The sequence below is a fragment of the Leptonychotes weddellii genome, chromosome 8 (assembly GCF_054177405.1).
Source record: "Leptonychotes weddellii isolate Sample4059 chromosome 8, ASM5417740v2, whole genome shotgun sequence".
NCBI lineage: Eukaryota > Metazoa > Chordata > Mammalia > Carnivora > Phocidae > Leptonychotes > Leptonychotes weddellii.
In genome coordinates this window covers 131,013,017-131,035,650 of record NC_138376.1, presented here as the reverse complement: position 1 = coordinate 131,035,650, position 22,634 = coordinate 131,013,017, and the positions used below count along the sequence as shown (strand labels likewise).

At 43.7% G+C, this 22,634-nt stretch overlaps 1 protein-coding gene across 1 annotated transcript in view; it reads right to left on the bottom strand.

Annotated features, from left to right (window-relative positions):
* Positions 1-5,410: 5,410 nt before the first annotated feature.
* LOC102733509 (constitutive coactivator of peroxisome proliferator-activated receptor gamma) overlaps positions 5,411-22,634 on the bottom strand; it is a 36,567-nt gene continuing 19,343 nt past the window's right edge. Inside the window, exon 6 of the mRNA XM_081829345.1 lies at positions 5,411-6,668. Within this exon, the coding sequence (XP_081685471.1) occupies positions 6,656-6,668 (13 nt within the window). The 3' untranslated portion in view covers positions 5,411-6,655. The remainder of the gene's footprint in view (positions 6,669-22,634) is intronic.

Here is a 22,634-nt window from a genome sequence, read left to right as displayed (position 1 = left end):
AAAAAAAAAAAAAAAAAACAACAGCCGGTTTACCAAAATTAACTGCTAGTAAAAGTGATTTACACAAAATGCTTAAAGTCAGCAGTGTGTGGGGAGGGAAGGTGTCTCCATGAGGCAGGAGAAGCCCTGGCTCACCGTGCTGGCGGCTGGAGTGTGTCCCAGAACCCTGGAAGCCCAAGCACCTGCTGCCCATCTGCCCGCACACACATGTGCACATGCAGTCCCACACAGTCCCACGTGGAGGCTAACCCCACACCAGGGGCGCTGCAGTGGGCCCGTCGTCCTCAGCGACCCATACGCGTCACGCAGGCTGATCCCCGCGCACTGGGCCCTGTGCTCGCTGCCCCCCAACCACCAGGGGAACGGCCACAGCTCCATCACTGGGTCTGGACCCTGGCTTTCAGCCCTGCCCGAGGGCGAGGTCTCCCGAAACATGCAGTGAGCAGGAGTTAGGATTAGGTCATCAGCACTGATCTGCTTCTTCAAAGATGAATTTTTTTATCTGTATAAATGTTTGAAGTTGGCTACGGTTTTGAATCGACCGCCTCTGAATCCCTCACATTTTAGGATCTTAATTTGACCCTTTTTAGGGTCCATCAAAGGGCTGAGTTTGGATGGTGGCATGTTCCACCCCAACGTAGCCATGAGGGCAAAGAGAAAAACAAAGAAAGTGAAGGAAACATCACAGGATGGCTGCCTTTTTAGAAAAAATTAAAGTTCATTTTATTTTTCATTTCTATGATTTTTACAACTGAGGCTTCCTCCCATTGTGACTTGACATCTGCTCTTCCCCCCCTCCTTGCTCTCGGTTCTGGTGCTTTCCATTCCCTCGTCACCTGGGGGGCCCTGGGCTGCTCTGACCATGTCCCGCAGGGGGGACGCTCACCTGGCAGAGGCCGTCTGCACGGAGGGGAGACGCCCTGATAGAACCTGGACGCCTTGCAGACTCAAATCCAAACTGCTAGTCAGTGTCACAACCCCAAAAATCACGTTCTGAGTAGGCAAGATCTGTAATAATTTATCGAAAGCCCTGTTGCACCACAGCAGACGCAAGGAACGTGCGTGGCTGATGCAGACAACCTGACTGCAGGCTTTCAAAGGCAAGTGTCTTCCCAGCATCTGGACACAGCAGCGGATGCCCGCCCGGTTTCTGAGCGAGCTCGGGAACCGGCGGGACTCTCTGTGGCAACCACCAGCCTGTTCACCTCCAACCCGGCTCCTCCCAGCCTGCCCCTCCTGTCGCGAGGACAGCCTCTCCCACACCGCAGGAGTGCACAGCCCAGCCCAGACCCTGTGGGCATCGGAGGCGCGAGGGTCAGGTCCTGCCTCCGCTCTTCCCTGTGCGCTGCCCTCCTCGTGGCCCGACCGCCCGGTCACGGCACGTGCCACCCTTCCTCTGTTCAGTTTCGGCTACGCACGTTCTGCCCCCCCTGCTAGGGCGGGCCTGTCCCAGCCGCCCAACTCCAGAGCACACTCTGGGTGGCCGGACCCGGACACAGCAGTCCCTCAGGCAGACGCCATGCCAGGAGTGCAGCCCACAGAGCGACCGTTGGCACACGCGGGGCTCCCCACCCTCCTCCACGTCATCCCGAGGCTCCTGGGCACCTCTGCCCATTCCCCCCTTCCTTCTGGTTCCCAAGGCTGTTCCTGGGATCAGGCATCGCTGCCTCCACCGCAAACTCAGCGCACAAAGGATGCCAGTGTCCTCTTCCCCCACTTATGGGCGAGGCCTTAGTGCAGCAGGGTCTGCAGACCTACTCGCTACTTTCAGCTCGTGTCTGTCACGACAGAGTTTACACATCTGCACTGGTATGAATGCGGCTAACCTCTGATCGCCCACGAGGAGCGTTTACAAGACCCGCATGGCTCCGCTGGACAACAGGGCTGCCCAAGTGACCGAAGCGTGTCCCACAACTGTGCAGGGGGAAAAACCCTTCCCCGGTGCAAGACAGACCAAGGGAGGGGAACCCAAGAGCGGGGAGATGCCCGTGTTCGACGAGCCTTCCGATCCAGCACTGCACCTGAGCTGTGAGGCGCAGACAGAGCATCCGCACATCTCTGGGAGTAGCTCCGTCCCTTCCGTCTGAAGGCTTGTGAGCAGGGGTCTTCCTCTGTACTCCAGCCACGACAGATGAACGCAGAGGCACGCCTGAGGGTCTGGCCGTCTTTAATAAAACCAGACATTAAACAGATCTGCAAAAGTAATACAAGGCTACTCTTCTAGTTTTTCTGCAGGGGGAAATAAGGGCTTTTTGAATAAAAAGTGTTAATCCGTAGTTGGTATACTGTTATTTTTAAATAAATACATATTTAAAACTTCTCTCACTTAAAATTTTCAATACAGTAAAAAGGAATCCTCAATAATTTTTAAGTGGGAAGGGATCTAAGACCAGAAAGAGTGCGAACTGCTCCTGAAAGAGTAATGTGGCTTCTGGGTAAAAAGCCATGGTTTCCACGACTAATTCCTGTCCTTACGCATTTGGCAGAGTCCACGTGGCTGGAGAGGTTTGTGGCACAGTGATCGCTGCCCCTCTGTGAAGGGCACCATTCATGACCCAAACGGGTCAAGAAAGTCACTACTGAGACATCTACGCACTCAGGCTTGGGAATATGTGTCCCACAGCCTGCTCACCATAATGTGCCACCAACACTCTCGTGGGGGCTGCCGGCCGAACCTCCAGAGCCGAGGTAAACCGTCTCAAGTCAGCTTTCAGACTCAGGAAGGTCAAACTGCGAGAAGGAAATGTGCAAAAAAAAAAAGCGAGGGAAAAAGGTTTGTGAGGACAACATGAGTCTGACTCTTCGGGAAACGTTTTCAGAACAAAATAAAACTTAACCCTAACCGGCACCGCTCCTTCCAGATGCCCCTCAGCCGCCGCAACTCTGTTTCCTTGGAACAGCTTCCCCCTTCCTCACCGACTCAGTTGTCCCCAAGAGCACAGTGGCTTGTCACTTGCTCCGCTGTCTGGGACTCGAGGGTGGAATCAGCTCAAGAAGGTTCCAAGCTTATTTCCGTGGCTCAGACTCTCCTAATGTCCCCTCACACGTGACAGGCTTTCATCTTGATTTAGATTGTTCGTAAAGGGCTTGAAGCATTCGGTTCAATAAACAGATTGGTGGCTTAATTTAATAGAACTATTTGCTTTTCCTGTACTTTAAAGCTACAGGGACCAAGACAAGAGAGCGTGTGACTCAGACCATTTTATAGGAGTTTATAGATCGGAGGCTGAGACGCCGAGAGGCTGAATGAGCATCAGCAGCAGAGCTCAGGCAGTTCTGCTCCTGGTACTCAATTTGTCTCATGCAAAATGGGATGAAAAGACAAAGTGCACCAACAGCCAGGGAGAAAACCTACAGTCACCCAAATCTTCCCAGCGACGTTCCTTCCCTGGATTACTCTGTTCGGTTTCATTGAAAACTATTAAGATTCAATGGCCCCCAATGGGGACACCCCATTTGGGATGAAGGGCACATGGATGTCTGTGCCTTAGTGTGAAGCAGTGCCCAACGTGCCCTTGGAGGTCCTGCGGGCCGGGTCATGCTTGCCCTCAGCTTTATCTCCTGGCTGAGGGGCCACTGGGGGGGGGGGGGCATGCCAGCCCCGCCCAGGCCTGGTCGCGGGCACCACGAGGGATCGTCAGGACTCATCAGGTGTCCCACAGGGTCTCCAACCTAAGCCTACCCAGGCCTTTGAAAGGGGCTTCTGGGGAAATCACAAGCAAGTGAAGATCAATCTGTTTCGAATGGCTGTTTCTTGTCTTTTTTAGTTCAGATGGCAGCCAAATAGAGAAGGTTAGAGTTAACTTTTTAGTTTTTATCTAACAATTTAATAAAGCTGCCATAATGAGAGAAATCACATTCCTGCAGTGGTTTTCAGAACCACATGGAGCTTGCAAACCAGGGCTGTGTCAGCAGGTGGGGAGAGCGTTGTGCCCACAGGCTGCCCGGATCATCAATGGCTGCGAGTGGGGATGGCCGCTGCGGGGACAGGGACACAGGCCCAAGGCCTCAGGCATCACCAGAGACTGAAGGGGATTTGGATGAGTAGCCTTTCTAATAATTTAGGACCTTCTTGTGCACTTGGCTCAAGAGGAGGGAAAAGAGGGGCACCTGGGGGGCTCAGTCAGTTGAGCGTCCGACTCTTGGTTTCAGCTCAGGTCACGATCTCAGGGTCGTGAGGTCGAGCCCAATGAAGGGCTTCACACTCAGTGGGGAATCTGCTTGTTCCTCTCCCTGGCTCTTCTCTTGCACCCTCGTGCATGGGCTCTCTCTCTCTCTCTCTCGCTTGCTAAAATAAATAAAATCTTAAAAAAAAAAAAAGATGAGGTAAAAGAGAACAACTTACTGCTTGACCACATTTCAGGGTCAAGTCTGAAATGCTAGCCCCCCAGTCCTCGAGCTCTTCCTGAAGGCTCTACAGAAGCCAACAAGGAAAAGGCACACGTCAGCTTTTACTCCAGTAACAGGGAGGCTGATGGTGTGGACGCAGCTCGTGCCCCAGGGAGACCCACTCAGCATCAAACAGGAGGAGATGACAAACACCAGGGCTCCTGGCTTCCCGGAGGAGAAACAGGCCAGGCTCCCCTCTCCCCACATGGAACTGCAGCTTCCCGAGGACAGGGGTAAGGGTCGGCGGCGAACCCTCTCCTCCACCAGCCTGCAAGCCCAGCTCCCGCATGGCCATGGACAAACGAACACAATCGACACGCGGTCAGCTGGGCTCCAACAGCACACAAGAGCTCACCACACACACAACACAGGCTTTTTTTTCCTTTTGCGTTTTTTTTTTTTCTTTTCTGTGACAGTCAGGAAATGCTGGTGCTACTGACTTATTTTTCTTCCTAAGTTGTGGCAGATGCCCGAAAGAGCTTGAAATTTTAAACACAAAGTTCAAAGGATGGGGAAAAAAATGAACATGTCCAGCCCTTTGGGTGCTGAGCCTCATAAAATCCAAGAGCTCAGTACTTTATAAATACACACTTTACCCGAGATCTCACGGTGGTCACTGGCCATCATTGTTTCTTTTCAACTACATAATACACGAAGTCATTCTTGCTGCAAAAATTCATGGGTAAGGCAGATGTCCCTCTGGAAATCTAGTCCCTCTTCGGAGATGCCTGGCAGGCGGCCACTGGTGGGCCAGGGGGGCACATCGGACGCCACCATGGGCTCAGCCACACCAGATGCTCTGCAAGTTCAAGGAAGGGGTGCGCTCTCACCAAGGGTGACAGGGACGGGGAGGGCCTCTGCCCTCCGCCCTCCGCCCAGCATCTGTCCCTCCTGTGGACACTGGCGGGGCAGCTCCCGAGAAGAGGATTCTGACCGGCCCCCGTCTCGTACGGACCTCTCTTCCCGAGCATAGGGCTGGCCAGCGCACCGGGAGCTGTGGGGACTGGGGAAACAACACAACTTCTTTCATTATCTCATTTCATTTATTTATATGACATCTTGGGATGAAAGCTGTGTTAAGAAAGAGCTCTGAGCATAAGGACTCTAACGCACATTTGCACATATTTAAATAGCTTTGGGGTAACAGTAGCAGACGGACACGGGAATTACCACTTTTTTTCCCAGAGTGTACATAGACTTACAGTTGCTAACTCCTGAACTCAGCAAACCCCTGATGTGAAGATGCTGGTGCAGAGCCCACTGGAAACCTGGCTGGACATCATTGGGTGCCTGAGGCTTTTCCGGCTGTAGAACTTTAACGACAGGTCCAAATGAAAAACAGGAGCAAAGAAGTGGGTCTTCATTTCTCGTTCCAATAGCAGAAAAACTCGTGGTACAGATCAGCATCACAACACAAAAGGAGAGTGGATAAGCCCAATCAGACCGTCTGTCCAGTGGCTGAGGTTCCTTTGTGTGCAGAGAACCAAGCATGTGACAAGGGCCGCGAGTCCCAGTCCTGCATGAGTCACTGGGCTCCAAGTGCTGCTTGTTCTCAGATCCTGCACGTGTCCTTTACACATGGGTGATCCCGAGATATTCCCTGGAACAAAATGGTAACCGCAAACCGTTCCCACTCACCCATGCAGCACTCCCGAGCCAGTGAACACCAAGAACCACTGTGAACTTTCACTCGGGCCTGCGCGTCCCAGGCCTGGGTGGACCGCTCAGAAAATAACTTGCTGTAACTCCCATTTTTAACTCAAGCATGAGGGACTCCAGGGCAGCCGCTCGAAGACGCGCAAACCCTGTGCCAGGCTCTGCCTCCTTGGGAGCTGCTGCAGCCCGGGCTGACGCAGGTGTTCCTGGCTTCTCCGTTCTCTCTGCGCAGGTCTACACATTTACAGGCAGCAATCAGGGATGATCCCTGCGCTTGGAGTGGAATCGCAGCAACGCATCTAGGCAGGGGAAGGTGCTTTCCCGTACGCCCTCAGCCTTGCCCGGCTGCCTGGTTTCCAGAAGCCGACCCTGCTCCGGTGCTGATGTAAATGGCACAGTGGAGCGGAGTTCACACACAACACATCCAGTTCACCTCATTCACACATCTGTATCGAGCGCCGTGACTGGGTAAAATACTGTGTTATCTTATCCTATGTCTTGGTTGGAGAGAAGCAAGAGGTTTAGAGGTTTAGAGCTTTAGGCTGTGTCCACGCTTTAAAACCATTCTTCCTCTGACCGTGAGGGCCTGTCCTGTTCCAGCAGGCGGGCATCAGTTGGACCACCTGCAAGACAAGTGACAGCATGAGCCTCCTGCCAAGCGCATCCTGTAAGCCAGCCCACGGGGAGGAGGGCAGGCCTGGCCAGAGCGGCTGGGGTGTGCGTGCCCGCGCACAGCTTCCTTGTGGGTCTGGGAGAGGAGACAGTGTTTCACGTATGTGTATCCTGCCTGATTCTACAATGAGTTGAGGACACAGCCTTACTGAATGGAGAATGGTGGCCATCGCTGTTGACTTCCTAGTTGTTAGAACCAAAGCTCACAGTTGCAGCCAGAGGCAGCCATACCCATCCTGACGCCACTACCGAGCGCTTACTACGTGCTGACTCCCGTGGCCCTGAGGGCCAGCATCCTCCACATTCTGGGGGTCATTCCTGCCTCGACAGCTCTGGAAGTTGCCCACTGCCCTCCTTCTGAACGCCCCTCCCCAGGACGCAGGGCACTGTGTTACCGGCCGCTCCAGACCCCTCGAGTGGCTCTTGCATAGATCCCCCTTTCTCACAGGTGGTAGGTGCTGGTGCCCAGGGTCTGTGCCTGGGTCCCTACAACGTGCTGACAGACGCCGGCCCTGCCCGTTGCAGCTCCTGCTTGCACTCCTCTGATGACAAGCACCCACCACTGCCGATGCCATTCAGCACGTGCTCACTGCGGCTTTGCCTGGTGCGAGACACCGCGAGTGCGCGGATGCACCCTCTCACTGACTCGGGGGCAGTGACATCACCTCTCAGGTGCTCTGTCCCAGGCCACTCGGCAGAAGCTGAGCCACAGCCAGCATGGCACCTCAACCGTAATGTACCCAAAAGTTAAAGCTTCTCCACACTTGCTCTCCTCGCCTCCTATTTCCCACCCAAGTTAATGGCACTGAAATCTGAACTTGTGCACTGCTTCCACACCCCAGTTTCAAGTGGTCGCTCAGGGCTCCCCCAGAATTTCTTAACCATGTCATTCCCTCAGTGTCTCCAGGAAGAGCAGGAAGACTCTTCCCTGATCGGGAGAGCAAGGGTCCCCAAGGATCCCATGGCTGAAAGTCCCACCCAGGGCAAAGGCTTCCAATGGCCTTTTCAATACCTGACTCCTTAACACAATCTGCTCTCAAGAATTACCAGCCATGTAGGGAAAAAAAAAATCTAAAACAAAAACAAGGACCAAAACAAACACATAGAGAAACTTGGAAGAAGAGTCTATGAAGGAAAGGAAAAAACAAAATAAAGCTATTGGTATAATTAATTTCCTGGGATGCAAAAGAAATGTTGCGATCATGAAACAACGAAGAGTATGCTATAAAAAAGAGATATCTTGACCTCTCAGAATTTAGAAACAGCAAAATTAAAGACTGGAAAGAACGGGAGACAAAGCTGATGAAATCTCCCACAAAAAGATACTAGGAGAGAAAATGTAGGACAATTACAGGGCTGGAATATGGTGTCTAACTTCTGCGACAAATAACAGCAGAGAGAACGGAAGGAAGTATATCACAGAAGAAATCACTGGAGGAAAATTCCAGATCTGAAAGATAGGAACCAGCTTCGTGTCGCCATCCTCCAGGTGGCCAGGTGCGGTGGAGATAGGAAGGCTGCTGGTGTGGGCTGGCTTGGGTGGCGCTCCCCACCGCCCTCTGAGTGGGGGCTCTCACTGAGGCCAGGTGCACAGAGGCTGGGCCATGGGGACAGCCGCTCCTGAGGCCATTCCCAGGACCCGCCTCACTGACTTCCTCAGGGATGCAGCCAGCCTGTCTGCAGAGGCTGTCCAGCAAGGAGCTATTTATTTGCCAATGGACACTGGGGTTGTTCTCATCTGCTGAGTGCTGTGGATAATGATGTTATGAACACTGGTGTACAAATATCTGAATCCCTGCTTTTAATTCTTTGGGGTATATACCCAGGAGTGGAATAGCTGTGTCTTCCTGGTAGGTGTGAAGTGGTACCTTGTAGTTTCGACTTGCATTTCCCCGATGACTAATGATGTGTAGCATCTTTTCATGTGCTTCCTGGCCATATGCATACCTTCTTTATAGAAAAACCTATTCAAGCCATGTTATCTTTTTGCTTTCAAGTTGTGGGGGTTATTATTAATAACCCTGTCTTTTCACTTTCTTGATATTATCCTTTAATGTACCAAAATTCTTAATTTTGACGAAGTCTAATTTATCTATTTTTTCTTCTATTTCCTATGCTTTTGGTGTCATATCCATGAGCACTTTGCCAAATCCAATGCCATAAAGATTTTCTCAATACTTTATTTAAAGAGTTTTATAGTTGCAGCCCTTGAGTCTAGGTCTTCAACCCATTTTCAGTCAATTTTGGTATATGGTGTTAAGTAAAGGTCCAATTTCATTCTTTTGCATGGGATATCCAGTCTCCCCCCCCCCCACCTTAAATAGGAATAAATTTTACCAAGATGCTCTTATGAATGGGACTGCTTTCTTAATTTCCTTTTCTGACTGCTCATTGCTGGTGTATAGAACACAGATGATTTTTGTCTGTTGACCTTAAATTCTGAAGCTCTGCTGAATTTATTAGCTCTAGTAGCTTTCCTGTGGAGTGTTTGAGATTTTCTACATACAGGATCATGACATGTATGGCTAGAGAGAGCTTTACATTTTCCTTTTCAATTTGGATGCCTTTTACTTCTTATTCTTATCTAATCGCTCTAGCTAGAATGCCAGTACAATGTTGAATAGTAGTGGTGAAACTGGGCATCTTTTCTTGATCTTAGGGGGAAAGCTTCTCATCTCTCACCATTGAGTATGATATTAGCTATGGGTTTTTCATAAATACCCTTTATCATGTTGAGGAATTTTACCTCTATCCCTTGTCTTCTGAGAGTTTTTATTATGAAAGAATGTTGGATTTTGTCAAATGTCTTTACTGAATCAATTGAGATGGTCATGTGACTGCCCCCTTCGTTCTAATAATGTTGAACCACACTTTCATTCCTGGAATAGATCCCCCTTGGATCCTATGAATAATCCTTTTAATATTATATCAGATTCAATTTTTTAATATTTTGTTGAAGATTTTTGCATCTACACTCACAAGACACTGGTTTGTAATTTTCTTGTGATATTCTTATCTGGCTTCGGTATCAGGGAAATTCTGGCCTCACTGAATGAATTAAGAAGTATTTGGTTTAATTATTATTATTATCATTTTTAATTTGAGGAGGACTGGTGTCAATTCTTCTTTAAATATTTGGTAGAATCCACAGAGAAGCAATCTGGTCCAAGACTTTTCTTGCTGGAGGTTTCTGATTACTGATTCAGTCTCATTACCTGCTATAAGTCTACTGAGACTTTCTATCTTTTCTTGAGTCAGTTTAGGTTATTAATACATTTCAGGAATTTGCCCATTTCTTCTAGACTGACATACAATTTTTCATAGTATGCTCTTATAATCCTTTTTATCTCTGTCAAGTCAGTTGCAATGTCCTCACTTATATTTTTGAATTTATCTCTATCTTTTCTTTTTGTCTAGCCAAAGCTGTCTCAATTTTCCTACCTTTTCAAAGAACCAACTCCAGATTTCATTGATTTTCCCTATTGTTTTTCTATCCCTGTCTTGTTCTTGATCTTAGCAGAAAAGCTGTTTTTCACCACTGAGTATGATATTTTAGCAGTGGATTTGTCACATATGGCCTTTATTATGTTAGTGTTTCCTAAACACTCACTTTGTTGAGTTTTTATCATGAACAGATGTTGAATGTTGTCAAATGCTTTTTTCTGCATCTAGTGAGATGATCCTATGATTTTTGTTTTTTGTCTGTTAATGTGGTACATTGTATTTACTGATTTGTGGATATTGAACCATCCTTTCATTCCCGAAATAAATCCCACTTGATTGTGGTTAATGATCCTTTTAATGTATTGTTGAATTCAGTTTGCTAAGATCTTGTTGAGAATTTTTGCAGCTATGTTCATCAGGAATACTGGCCTATAGTTTTTTTTGTAACATCTTTGGTTTTGTTATAAGGGTAATGCTGGATGCATAAAATGTGCTGAAAGCTCTCTTTCCTATTCTATTTTTTGGAATAGTTTGAGAAGAACAGGTATTAACTCTTCTTTAAATGATTGGCAGAATTCATCTGTGAATTCACCTGGTCCTGCACTTTTGTTTAATGGGAGTTTTTCGGATTACCAATTCAATTTTGTTACTAGTAATTGGTCTGTTCAGATTTTCTTTCTTACTGATTCAATGTGGAAGATTTATGTTTCTAGGAATGTAACCATTTCTTCTAAGTTGTACGATTTGTTGGCATACAATTTTTTATAGTATTCCCTTATAATCCTTTGTATTTTCATGGTGTCAGTCATTACTTCTATTTCATTTCTGGGTTTATTTGGGTCCTCTCTTTTTCTTGATAATTCTGGCCAAAGGTTATCTCTTCAAAGAACCAGCTCTCAGTTCCATTGATCTTTTCTGTTTTGTTGTTGTTTTTTTTGGTCTCTATTTCATCCATTTCCACTCTGATCTTTATTACTTACCTTCTACTAAGCTTGGGCTTTGTTCTTCCTTTTCTAGTTCCTTTAGGTGTTAGGTTACATTGATTTTCCATGTTTCTTGAGGTGGGCCTGTATTGCTATAAATTCCCCTCTTAGAATTGCTTTTGCCACATCCCAAAGACATTGGACCATTATGTTTTCATTTTCATTTGTCTCCATGTATTTTTTTCCTTTTTAATTTTTTTGTTGACCCACTGGTTGTTCAGTAGCCTGTTGTTTAACCTCCACATGTTTGTGTTTTTTTTCCAGTTTTTTTTTCTTATAATTGATATCTAGTTTCATACCATTGTGGTTGGAAAGGATGCTTGACATGATTTTTATTTATTTATTTATTTTTAAAGATTTTATCTATTTATTCATGAGAGACAGAGAGAGAGAGGCAGAAGCAGAGGGAGAAGCAGGCTCCCCACGGAGCAGGGAGCCTGATGCGGCACTCGATCCCAGGACCCTGGGATCATGACCTGAGCCGAAGGCAGACGCCCAACCGACTGAGCCACTCAGGCATCCCTTGACATGATTTTTAATCTTTCAAAATTTATTGAGACTTGTCTTATGGCCTAACATGTGATCTATCCTGGAGAATGTTCCATGTGCACTGAAAAGAATGTGTATTTTGCTGTTTTTGGATGAAATGTTCTGTATTTATCTGTCCATCTGGTCTAATGTATCATTCAAAGAAATGTTTCCTTACTGATTTTCTGCCTGGATGATCTATCCATGATGTAAGTGGGGTGTTAAAGCCCCCTACATTATTGAATTACTGTCAATTTCTCTCTTCATGTGTGAGTATTTGCTTTATGTATTTAGGTGCTCCAATGTTGGCTGTATACACGTTTTCAACTGTTACATCCTCTTGTTGGATTGATCCCTTTATCATTATGTAATGTCCTTCCTTTGTTTCTTGTTATAGTCCTCATTTTAAAGTCAATTTTTTCCAAGTATTGCTACCCCAACGTTTTTTTTTTTCCCACTTCCATTCTCATGGAATATCTTTAACCATCCCTTCATTTTCAGTCTGCATGTGTCTTTAGATCAGAAGTGAGCCTCTTGTAGGTAGCATATAGATGGGTCTCATTTTTATCCATTTTATTCATTCCATCACTTTGTGTCTTTTAATAGGAGGATTTAGACCATTTACATTTATATAATTATGTGTACATGTGTATGTACTCATTGCCATTTTGTTAATTGTTTTCACGTTGTTTTTGTAGGCGTTCTCTGGTCCTTCTTCTCTTGCTCTCTTTCCTTGTGATTGATGACTTTACTGTTTTAGTGTTATTCTTGTTTTTATCTGTATTTTTTGTGTATCTATTATAAATTTTTGGTTTGCAGTTACCACAGGGTTCACATATAGCATCCTCAGTATACAGCAGTCTATGTTACATTGATAGTTACTTAAATTCAAGCACATTCTAAAAGAACTTCATTTTTATTCCTCCTCCATGGTTTATGTATATGTTGTCATATTTTACGTATTTTTGTGAGTCCCCTTTCCTTTCATAATTTTCTCACTTCTAATTATGGCCGTTTCTTTTCCACTTAAAGAAGTCCCTTTAATATTTCCTGTAAGGCCAGTTTAGTGGTGATGGACTCCTTTAACTTTGGTTTGTCTGGGAAACTCTATCTCTTCTTTTATTCTAAATGATAGCCTGTTGGATACAGGATTTTTGGCTGCCATTTTTTTTCCTCTCAGCACTTTGAACAGATCATGCCACTCCCTTCTGGCCTGCAAAGTTTCTGCTGAAAAATCAGCTGACAGTCTTATGGGGTTTCCCTAGTATGCAACTAGTTGCTTCTCTTGCTGCTTTTAAAACTCTCTCTACCTTATCTTTAATATTTGACATTTTACTGATTATGCGTTGTAGTGTGGGCCTCCTGTTAGGAACTCTATGATTCCTGAACCTGGATGTCTGTTTCCTTCCCCAGGGAAGTTTTTAATTATTTCTTTAAATAATTTTTCTGCCCCTTTCTCACTCTCTTTTCCTTCTGGGACCCCTATAATGTAAATGTTTATTTGCTTGAGCACATAGAAAACATAGCAAACATAGCAAAGTAGCAGAAGTCCCTACTTATCAGTAATTACTTTAAATTTAAATTTATTAAACTCTCCAGTCAAAAGACAGAGATTGGCAGAACAGATTTTTTAAAAATCTGACATGTGCTCTCTATGAGAGATTCACTTTAGATCCACAGACACAAGTAGGTTGCACATGAAAGGAGATAAGCAATATGCCTGATAGAGTTCTAAGTAATGGTCATAAAGATGCTCACTGGAGGGGCACCTGGGTGGCTCAGTCATTAAGCATCTGCCTTCAGCTCAGGTCATGATCCCAGGGTACTGGGATCGAGCCCCACATCAGGCTCTCTGCTCAGCTGGAAGCCTGCTTCTCCTTCTCCTACTCCCCCTGCTTGTGTTCCCTCTCTCTCTGTCAAATAAATAAAAATCTTTAAAAAAAAAAATGCTCCCTGGACTGCAGAGAAGAGTGGATGTACTCTGTGAGAACTTCAACAAAGAGACAGAAAATATAAAAACATATCAGAGTTGAAGAATACTATAACTGAAATGAAAAACATAATAGAGGGAATCAGCTGTAGACTGGAAGATGGAGGAGAACAGATCAGCAATCTGGAAGACAAGGTGATAGAAGTTTTGAACAGAAAGAAAAAGAAATTTTTAAAAATGAGGATAGGTTAAGGGATCTCTTGGAAAATGTTTATAATGTTTATAAAGAAAATATTCATAAATATACAATGGAATATAACTCAGTCATCAAAAAGAATAAAATCTTGCCATTTGCAAGGACATGGATGGAACTAGAGGGTATGATGTGAAGTGAAATAAGTCAATCACAGAAAGACAAATACCATATGATTTTACTTATATGTGGAATTTAAGACACAAAACAGATGAACATAGGGGAAGGGAGGAAAAAAATAAAACGAAATCAGAGAAGGAGGCAAACCATAAGAGACTTAACCATAGGAAACAAACTGAGGGTTGCTGGAGGGGAGAGAGGTGGGGGGATGGGGTAACTCGATGATGGGCATTAAGAAGGACACTTGTTGTAAGGAGCACTGGGTGTTGTGTGCAACTGATGAATCACTGAATTCTACCTCTGAAACTAAGTAATACATGTATGTTAATTAAATTGAATTTAAATTAAAAATTTAAAAACCAAAACAAAACTCTGCTCTGATACAGCTCCACACTGTCCTGTGACTTAAGTCACAATTTGCATTTTTATAAGCTGTACGCCCAGTAACATATATTAATAATTGAATTTTTATGTGTTTTTCTTTTAAATCATGTAGAAAATGAAAGGTGTAGCAATAAACCAAAATTACAATACTGGCTTTGTAATTGCCCATGCATTCATCTTGTTCTGTCTTCACAAGGCTTTGGAGTTTGATCCAGTGTTTTTTCATTTCATTCTGAAGGTCTCCATTCAGCACTTCTTGCATGGCAGGTCTTGTGGTAATGACCTCCTTCACCTTAGCTTACATTTATCAGGGAATGTCCTTATTTCCCCATCTTTTTTTCATCCATATGTTTTTATTTTTATTCAACTATAAGCAAACAGCAAAATTAACACAACATTCCACAACTCCAGATTGGCTTTTCTTACACAGATGAAGAATGACCAGTTTAGCAGGCACAGACTTGGGATTTCTGACAACCTCTCACCCAGCCCTGCAGCTCATCTAGATGGCCATGCCTTAACCACAAAGTGACTCCCTATTGCTTTTTCCAGTACTGCTCTTTAAAGGAGCCAGAGCATGTGTCACGTTGGGGGGTAGTGGACATGCCAGCCTCTCTCTATGGTGAGGCTCAAAGGCCTGGACCACTTGCTGAGGTCCACCAGCATCATGGGGCCGAGTGGGGCAGACAGCAGGGAAGTCACAGGAGCAAGGTACAGGCCTGTAGCACTGACTCTGAGTGATCCGTAAATTGTCTCCCTCATTTTTGAAGAACAGTTGGGCCAGATATTGAATTTTTGGTGGACAGTTTTTTCCTTTCAGCACTTTGAGTATATCAACCCACTGCCTTCTGGCCTCTAAGATTTTGGATGAGAAACTGGTGAGAAGCTTATTGAGGATCTCTTGTATGAGTTACTTCTCTCTTGCTGCTTCCAAGATTCTCTCTTTGTCTCTGGCCCTTACCAGTTTGATTATGATGATGCATTTTGGTGTGGGCTGAGTTTATTCTAATTAGTTTGCTTCCTGGATTTGTAGGTTCATGCCTTTCATCAAATTTGGCAAGTTTTCAGCCATTATTCCTTCAAATATTCTTTTTTTTACCTCTTTCTTCTCATTCTGGGACTCCCACAGTGCATATGCTGGTTTGCTTGCTGGTACCACACAAGTCCCTAAAACTCTGTTCACTTTTCTTCATTCATCGTTCTTTTTCTCAGGCTTAATAACTTCAATTGCCCCATCTTCAAGTTCACAGATTCTTTCTCTGCCTGCTCAAACCTGCTTTTGAACTCCTCTAGAGAAGATTTCATTTCAGTCATTATGCTTTTCAGCTTCAGATACCTTCTTGGTTCTTTCTGTAATCTTTATTTCTTTATATCTCTTGATATTCTCAGTTTGTTCCTTTTTTTTCCTTTGTCCGTGTCTTCTTTTAGCTCTTTGAGGATCTTTAAGTCTTGTCTATTAAATATGACATCTAGGCTTCTTCAGGGACAGTTTTTGTCCACTTATTTTGTCCTTCTGAGTGGGCCATGCTTACATATTTCTTTGTATGCCTTGTGATTTTTTTTTGTTGTTGTTGCAAACTGGACATCATAAAAATTGAATCGTACTGTTCTACCTCTGGAAATCAGATTCTCCCCATCTCCTAGTGTTTGCTGTTTGTTGTTGTGTGTCTGCTGGAGATCAGCCTGAGGGGAAAGCCTAAGGTCTTCTCACACCTTTCCTGAGCCTCCATTTTTCCCTGGCCATGCATTGGCTTTTTAAATTCCCCTGCACGTGCAGTTGTGTTTGAATGTCCTGATTCTTAAGTGTCTGGCTCCCACAAAAGCAAGAAGTTGGGGGGGTGGGTACCCACTCACATGCATTGCCCCATTCAATACTATGAAAGCCACTTCAGCCAGTGGAGGTTGAAACAATGGTGGCCAGCCTCTATGCCTGACTCTCAGCAATCAAAAACAGCAACCACTACACAAGAGCCTGATATTTGGACAAGGTCCTCATTGTTCACCCTGGCTCCAGCAAGGTACCCCAGGAATGTGTGCATGGCTGTCTGCCATGGGGCTGGAGGATGGGCAGCCAAAAATGATGGGAATTAACCACAGCTTACCAGTCAAGCTATCTTCTGGAAGCTGCAAGTCTTCAGGCTCCATACTGTTCCAAAATAGCTCCTTTAAACAGTTTCTGGCAGTAGAATTGTTGTCTATATGGAGAGACAGATTCCTGGTGCTTTCTATACCCTGTCTTCCCTGACATAACTGCCCTCCCATTATTTTTTTGAATATAGTACTGTTATTATGCTTTCTGAAAGTGATTTTGATTTCCTCAATATTTAGAATAATGGATTAATTTCCAAGTGGAAAGATTTTTGCTTTTTATTTTTCTGTTGTTGATTTCTAGTTATTTTCTTGTGTAAATACAGCATGTATGATTTCTACTTTTCACTAAATTGGTTGAGATTTACTTTGGAGCCTAGCACACGGTTAGATTTTTGAACTGTCCATTTGTGTAAGGTAACATAAACAAAAGGGCATATACCGTTCTGTATATTTCCATCAGAATAAGTTTATTAAAGGATTGTTCAAATGTATGTCACTACTTCTGGTCCTTTTGATCGGTTCATTTCTGACAGATATGTGTTAATTAATACTCCCTAAGTTTTGCTTATTATTTTGATTTATGACACCAGGTGCATAAAGGATATGATAGATGTTCACGTATCTAACATCTATTCATCCATCCATCCATCCACCTACTTAATCCATCCAACCATCAATCACCACCTTCTTCCAGCACATATCCCTACATTTTACACACACATAAACTTATATTTTTCTAAAAACATCAAGATTTATTATAATTCTATCCCCTCTCTAAAGCAAGATAAGAAATTTAGTTTGTCTTTACTTTTCTTTTTATCTTATTCCCCAGAAACACTCATCACTTTCCTTGTGATGGTCTGGGATTTTAGTCAATTGTTTCCACATTTTTGTTTTCTTACAGTTAATAACTGTTTAGCAATAATGATATTTTATTAATTTCTTTGTTCAACACTGCTTCTTACAGCTCATGTATTCATGTTAGGTGAAGTGTTCATTTTGCTAGACCATACCCATTTTCTTTTGTAAAGGATCTGTGAGTCAACATTTTCTGATTCCTGAAAATGTGTTCATTTTTCCTCTTATGCTAGAATGCTAATTTGGCTGACTATGGGTTTCTGGACTCAAAATTATTTTTCTATAAAGGAAAGCAAAGAAATGACGTGATTTCTGGAGAGGGTTCTGTGAGGTGGGAGAACGTACCTGATGCTCAACAGTAAGGGGGGCTGTGCTCTGCAGCAGTGACACTGAGCAGATGATGGAGAGAGAGCGGAGTACAGCTGCGCCTGGCCCAGGCTAAAAGCATGGTCAGTCTGTCCATATGAGTAGGTGAAAAAATAGATATTACCTCTGTTATTATGGATTTGTCCAATTCTCTTGGTATTTGGTTATGAATCTAGATGGTGCATAGATACTTGGGAGAGAAAAATGTGGCTAAAGGAATGTACAGAAAGCAAAGCTGTCAGCTGTGACTATGGATAAGGAGGAAGTGTCGGAAGGCTAGGGATGGAGGGGGTGTGCAGCATCTGGACAGCAGCAAAGAATGGAGGACGACCGCTGGGCAGTACCAAGAGCTCGCTGAGGTCAGGGAGCATGAATTTAATTCGCTGGGACTAGTAAGCATGACTGTGGGTCTTTCTCTAGCCATATCCCAAATGCAGAGGATTGGATTTAACCTGGGTTTGTGGTTTTACCACATAAACACAGTAAAATGAGAAAGGCAAAGCACTCAAGAGTATAAACAAGGAAGTCACTTTGATTACTGACCATAGAAGATAAAGTTACGGGAGGACAAGTAAGAAGGGGTGTGTAAGAAGTGTGAGGCCCAATGAAGGGCAGTTGGACCAATGGACTGGGCGGTTCTGATCTGACCAAAGAATCACCTGGATCTGTACACAGCGAGCTGTGTGGTTGGAGTGTGTTTGAAACTGAAGTTATGGAGTGGTTGAGCTACTGGGAATGATAAGGTGAAGGTGGAAGACCACATTGCTGAAACGGCAGGTCAAGGAATTGTTACCAGGGAAGGACTACCTACAGGCTATTGAAATCACCAAAAATTATTACAAGACACATGGTGGGAAGAGTGCCAGGGAGCCAGGAGCCAAAATCTTGAAGAATCTGAAGGACAATGGCAGCGTAGGTGGTAGGGTTGGATGACAGGAGATTTAAAGTCTGTAGTTTTAGTACTTTCCAAAAAATGGCCACAGCAATACATTTAGTCTCCTATGCTCTTGTGGAGGCCCCCCCTTCCCCTGTCAAGAGGAAAGTATACTTCATGTTCACCTGAATTTGGACAGGCCCTTTTGGCTGCCTTGATGAACAGAATAGGGCAGCAGAGCTGATGAATGACTTGTGAGGCTAGGTTACAAACAATGACATGGCCTCAGCCTGGGTGTTTAGCTCTTGGGTATCCAGCTACCATGCTGGGAAGAAGCCCAAACTAGTCTCCGTGGACTAATGGAGAGGCTCATGTGGAGAGAAACTGAGGCCCCTGGCCAAGAGGTAGCATAAGCCAGAAATGTGAATGAATAGGACTTTGTATGACTTCAGGTCTCCCAGGTGGGGCCCAGACACAATGGAGCAGAGACAAGCTGTGTCTGCTCTGACTGAGAGTCTGTGAGCATACTAGATGTTTGTTTTACACCACCAAGGCTTGGGATAGTTCATTAGGTAGTTCTACTTACTACTAGAACAGTCTGGAAGCAGAACAGTCTGGTACAGGAGCAACAGCTAAATTATGGGACTGCCAGGTTTGCCAGAGCAAGGTAAAGGGACAGCCAGAGAAGAGGCTACTGAAGGCAGAGGGGGCTTCACTGTCCATATATATGGAGCTTCAGAAGTCACAGTGAGAGGGGTGATGGAGGCATGGACTATGGTGGCAGCAGTGGACATATTAAGAAGAGTGTGAATTCCAGATATGATTTGGTCTTTTGTGGTTCCATATATCGCTGTTCCCAACAGACTGTCAGGACTTGGGGAAATGGAAACATCAAGGATGATGCCTAGGTTTCTATGTGAATAATGAATTCCAAAATGAGGAAGCCAGGAAGAGGAAATATCTGCCATATAGATGAACATCAAAGATTTAATACCCATAATATGAAAAAAGGCCAAATCAATATAAAAAATCACCCAAGAAAAATTTAGCCAAGCATATAAATAAGTAGTTCACAAAGAGAATTACAAATGGCCAATAAGTATATGAAAGAAATAAGCTCCACTAATACTCAGAGAAATGCAAACTAAATTAAACTAAGTGTTGTTCTTTTTTGACCACAGATGGTAAAAATTAAAAGGACCGAAAATCTGCATACAATGAGAAGTGGAGGGGTCAGCACTCTGGTGTGCAGTGGGAACTGACTGGTGAGAGGAGCAGGGGAGATGGTGACCCCATGTTAGAAGGTAACAGGACAACCCCCAGCAACTCCACAGCTCTCAGTCTGCACAAGCAGGCAGTTCCAATCCTATACACCATATATGGAGTCAATAGGACTTCTGGCCAAGAGAATGTTGAATAAAGAAAAATTTTCTGTCTTTGGGTCCCGCTCAAATAATTTTTTTTTCCCAATTCAAATAATTGTCTTTCTTAACAAGACAGAAATGCGGGAAATGACCAGTCTCTTGTAATTTCATCCCCACCCCAAAGACAATCACTGTTAGTCAGTCTGATGCTTATGCATCTGTTTTATACACGTCTCAATTCCAGACTCCTCTCTTTTTCTTTCTTTAAAGATTTTATTTATTTTGAGAGAGCAAGAGAGAGAGAGCACACAAATGGGGGGGGGGGCAGATGGAGAGGGAGAAGTGGACTCCCCGCCGAGCACGGAGCCCGATGTGGGGCTCAATCCCAGGACCCTGGGATCACGACCTGAGTTGAAGGCAGACACTTAATTGACTGAGCCACCCAGGCACCCTCTTTATTTTTGTTTTTGTTTTTTTTTTCCACCAGTTTTATTGAGATATGACTGACAAATAAAGACCTGAATATATTTAAGGTGTAGAGCACAGTGTTTTGATATAACTATACCTTGTGTAATGATTACCACCATTAATCTAACATTTCTATCACTTAACATAATTACCATCTGTGTGTGCGTGTAGTGAGAACACTCAAGACCCACTCTCTTACCAAATTCCAAGTATACATTATTTTTAGCATAGTTATCATGCTGTACATTAGATATCTAGAATTTATTCACCTTATAACTGAACATTTGTACACTTTTACCAACACTTCCCCATTTCCTCAACCTTGGAGCCCCTGGCAGCTACTGTCCTACTGTTTCTCTAAAGTTCGACTTTTTCAGATTCCACATATAAGTGATATCATTAAATATTTGTCTTTCTGTGTCTGGCTTGATTCACTTAGCATAGCGTCCTCTAAGATCATCCACACTGTCACAAATGGCAGGATTTCCTTCTTTTTTATGGCTGGATATTATCTGTGTATATGTACCACAATTTCTTTATCTGTTCATCTGTTGACGACACTTAGGTTGTTTCCACACTGGCTACTGTGAATAATGCTGCAATGAACATTAGAGTGCAGATATTTCTTCGAGATACTGATTTCCTTCTCATTAGGTATACACATCCAGAGTAGGACTGCTGGACCATATGGTAGTTCCATTTTTAATTCTTGAGAAACTGCCATAGTGTTTTCCACAGTGGCTGCACCAATTTATATTCCATCAATGGTGCACAAGAGGTCCTTTTTCTCCACATCCTCATCAATGCTTCTTGTCTCTTGTCTTTTTGATGATGGTCATTCTAACAGGTATGGGGTAATGTATCACTGTGGTTTTGATTTGCATTTCCCTGATTAGTGATATTGAGCACCCTTTCATGTACCTGTTTGCCATCTGTAAGCCTTCTTTGGAGAAACGTCTATTCAAGTTCCTTTGCTCCTTTTTCAATTGGGTTATTTGGTTTTTTGTTTGTTTCTTTTTTTACTATTGAATTATAATAGTTCCTTTTATATTTTAGATATTAACCTCTTATCAGATAGATATATGGTTTGAAAATATTTTCTCCCATTCTATAGGTTGCCTCTTCATTTTGTTCACTGTTTCCTTTGCTACGCAGAAGCTTCTTCCTTTGATGTAGTCCCACTCGCATATTTTTGCTTTTGCTGCCTGCGCTTTTGGTGTCACATCCAAAACATCACTTCCAAGACCGATGTCAAGGAGGTTATTCCCTGTATTTTCTTATGGGAGTTTTACGGTTTTGGGTCTTATGTTAAAGTCTTTAATCCATTTTTGTGTAAGTTTAGGGTCCAATTTCATTCTTATGCGTGTGGATATTCAGTTTTCCCAACATCATTTATTGAAGAGACCGTTCCTTTCTCCATTGTGTATTCTTGGAGCCCCCATTGAAAATTAGTTGACCACACATATGAGGTTTTATTTCTGGGCTCTCTATTCTGTTCCATTGATCTATGAGTCTATTTTTGTGCAAGTACCACATTATTTTGATTACCTTAGCCTTGGAATACAGTTTGAAGTCAAGAAATGTGACAACTTTAGCTTTGTTGTTCTTTCTCAAGATTGCTTTGGGTTTTGGGGGTATTTTGTGGTTCTATACAAACTTTAGGATTGTTTGTCCCATTTCTGTGAAAAACGCCATTAAAATTTTGATAGGGATTGTACTGAGCCTGTGGATTGCTTTGGGTAGTATGGATATTTTAACAATATTCTTCCAATCTCTGAACATTTTACAATATATCTTTCCATTTATTTATGCCTCAATTTCTTTCATCAGTGTTTCATAGTTTTCATTATACAGATCTTTCACCTCCTTGGTTAAATTTATTTCCAAATATTTAATTCTTTTTAATGCTACTATAATTAGAATTATTTTCTTAATTACTTTTTTGGATAGTCTGTTGTTAGTGTATAGAAATGCAACTGATTTTTTTTTTTTAATTTGAGCTTGTATCCTGCAACTTTACTGAATTCATTTAATAGTCCTAAAAGTTTTTTGATGGTGTCTTTAGGATTTTCTACATATGAGATCATGTCATCAAACAGATCTTACTTCCTCCTTTTCAATTTGGATGTCTTTTATTTCTTTTTCTTGCCCAATTGCTATGGCTAGAATTTCCAGTACTATGCTGCACAGAAGTAGTGAGAGTGGGCATCTTGCTCTTGTTCCTGATCTTAGAGAAAGAGCTGTCAATATTTCA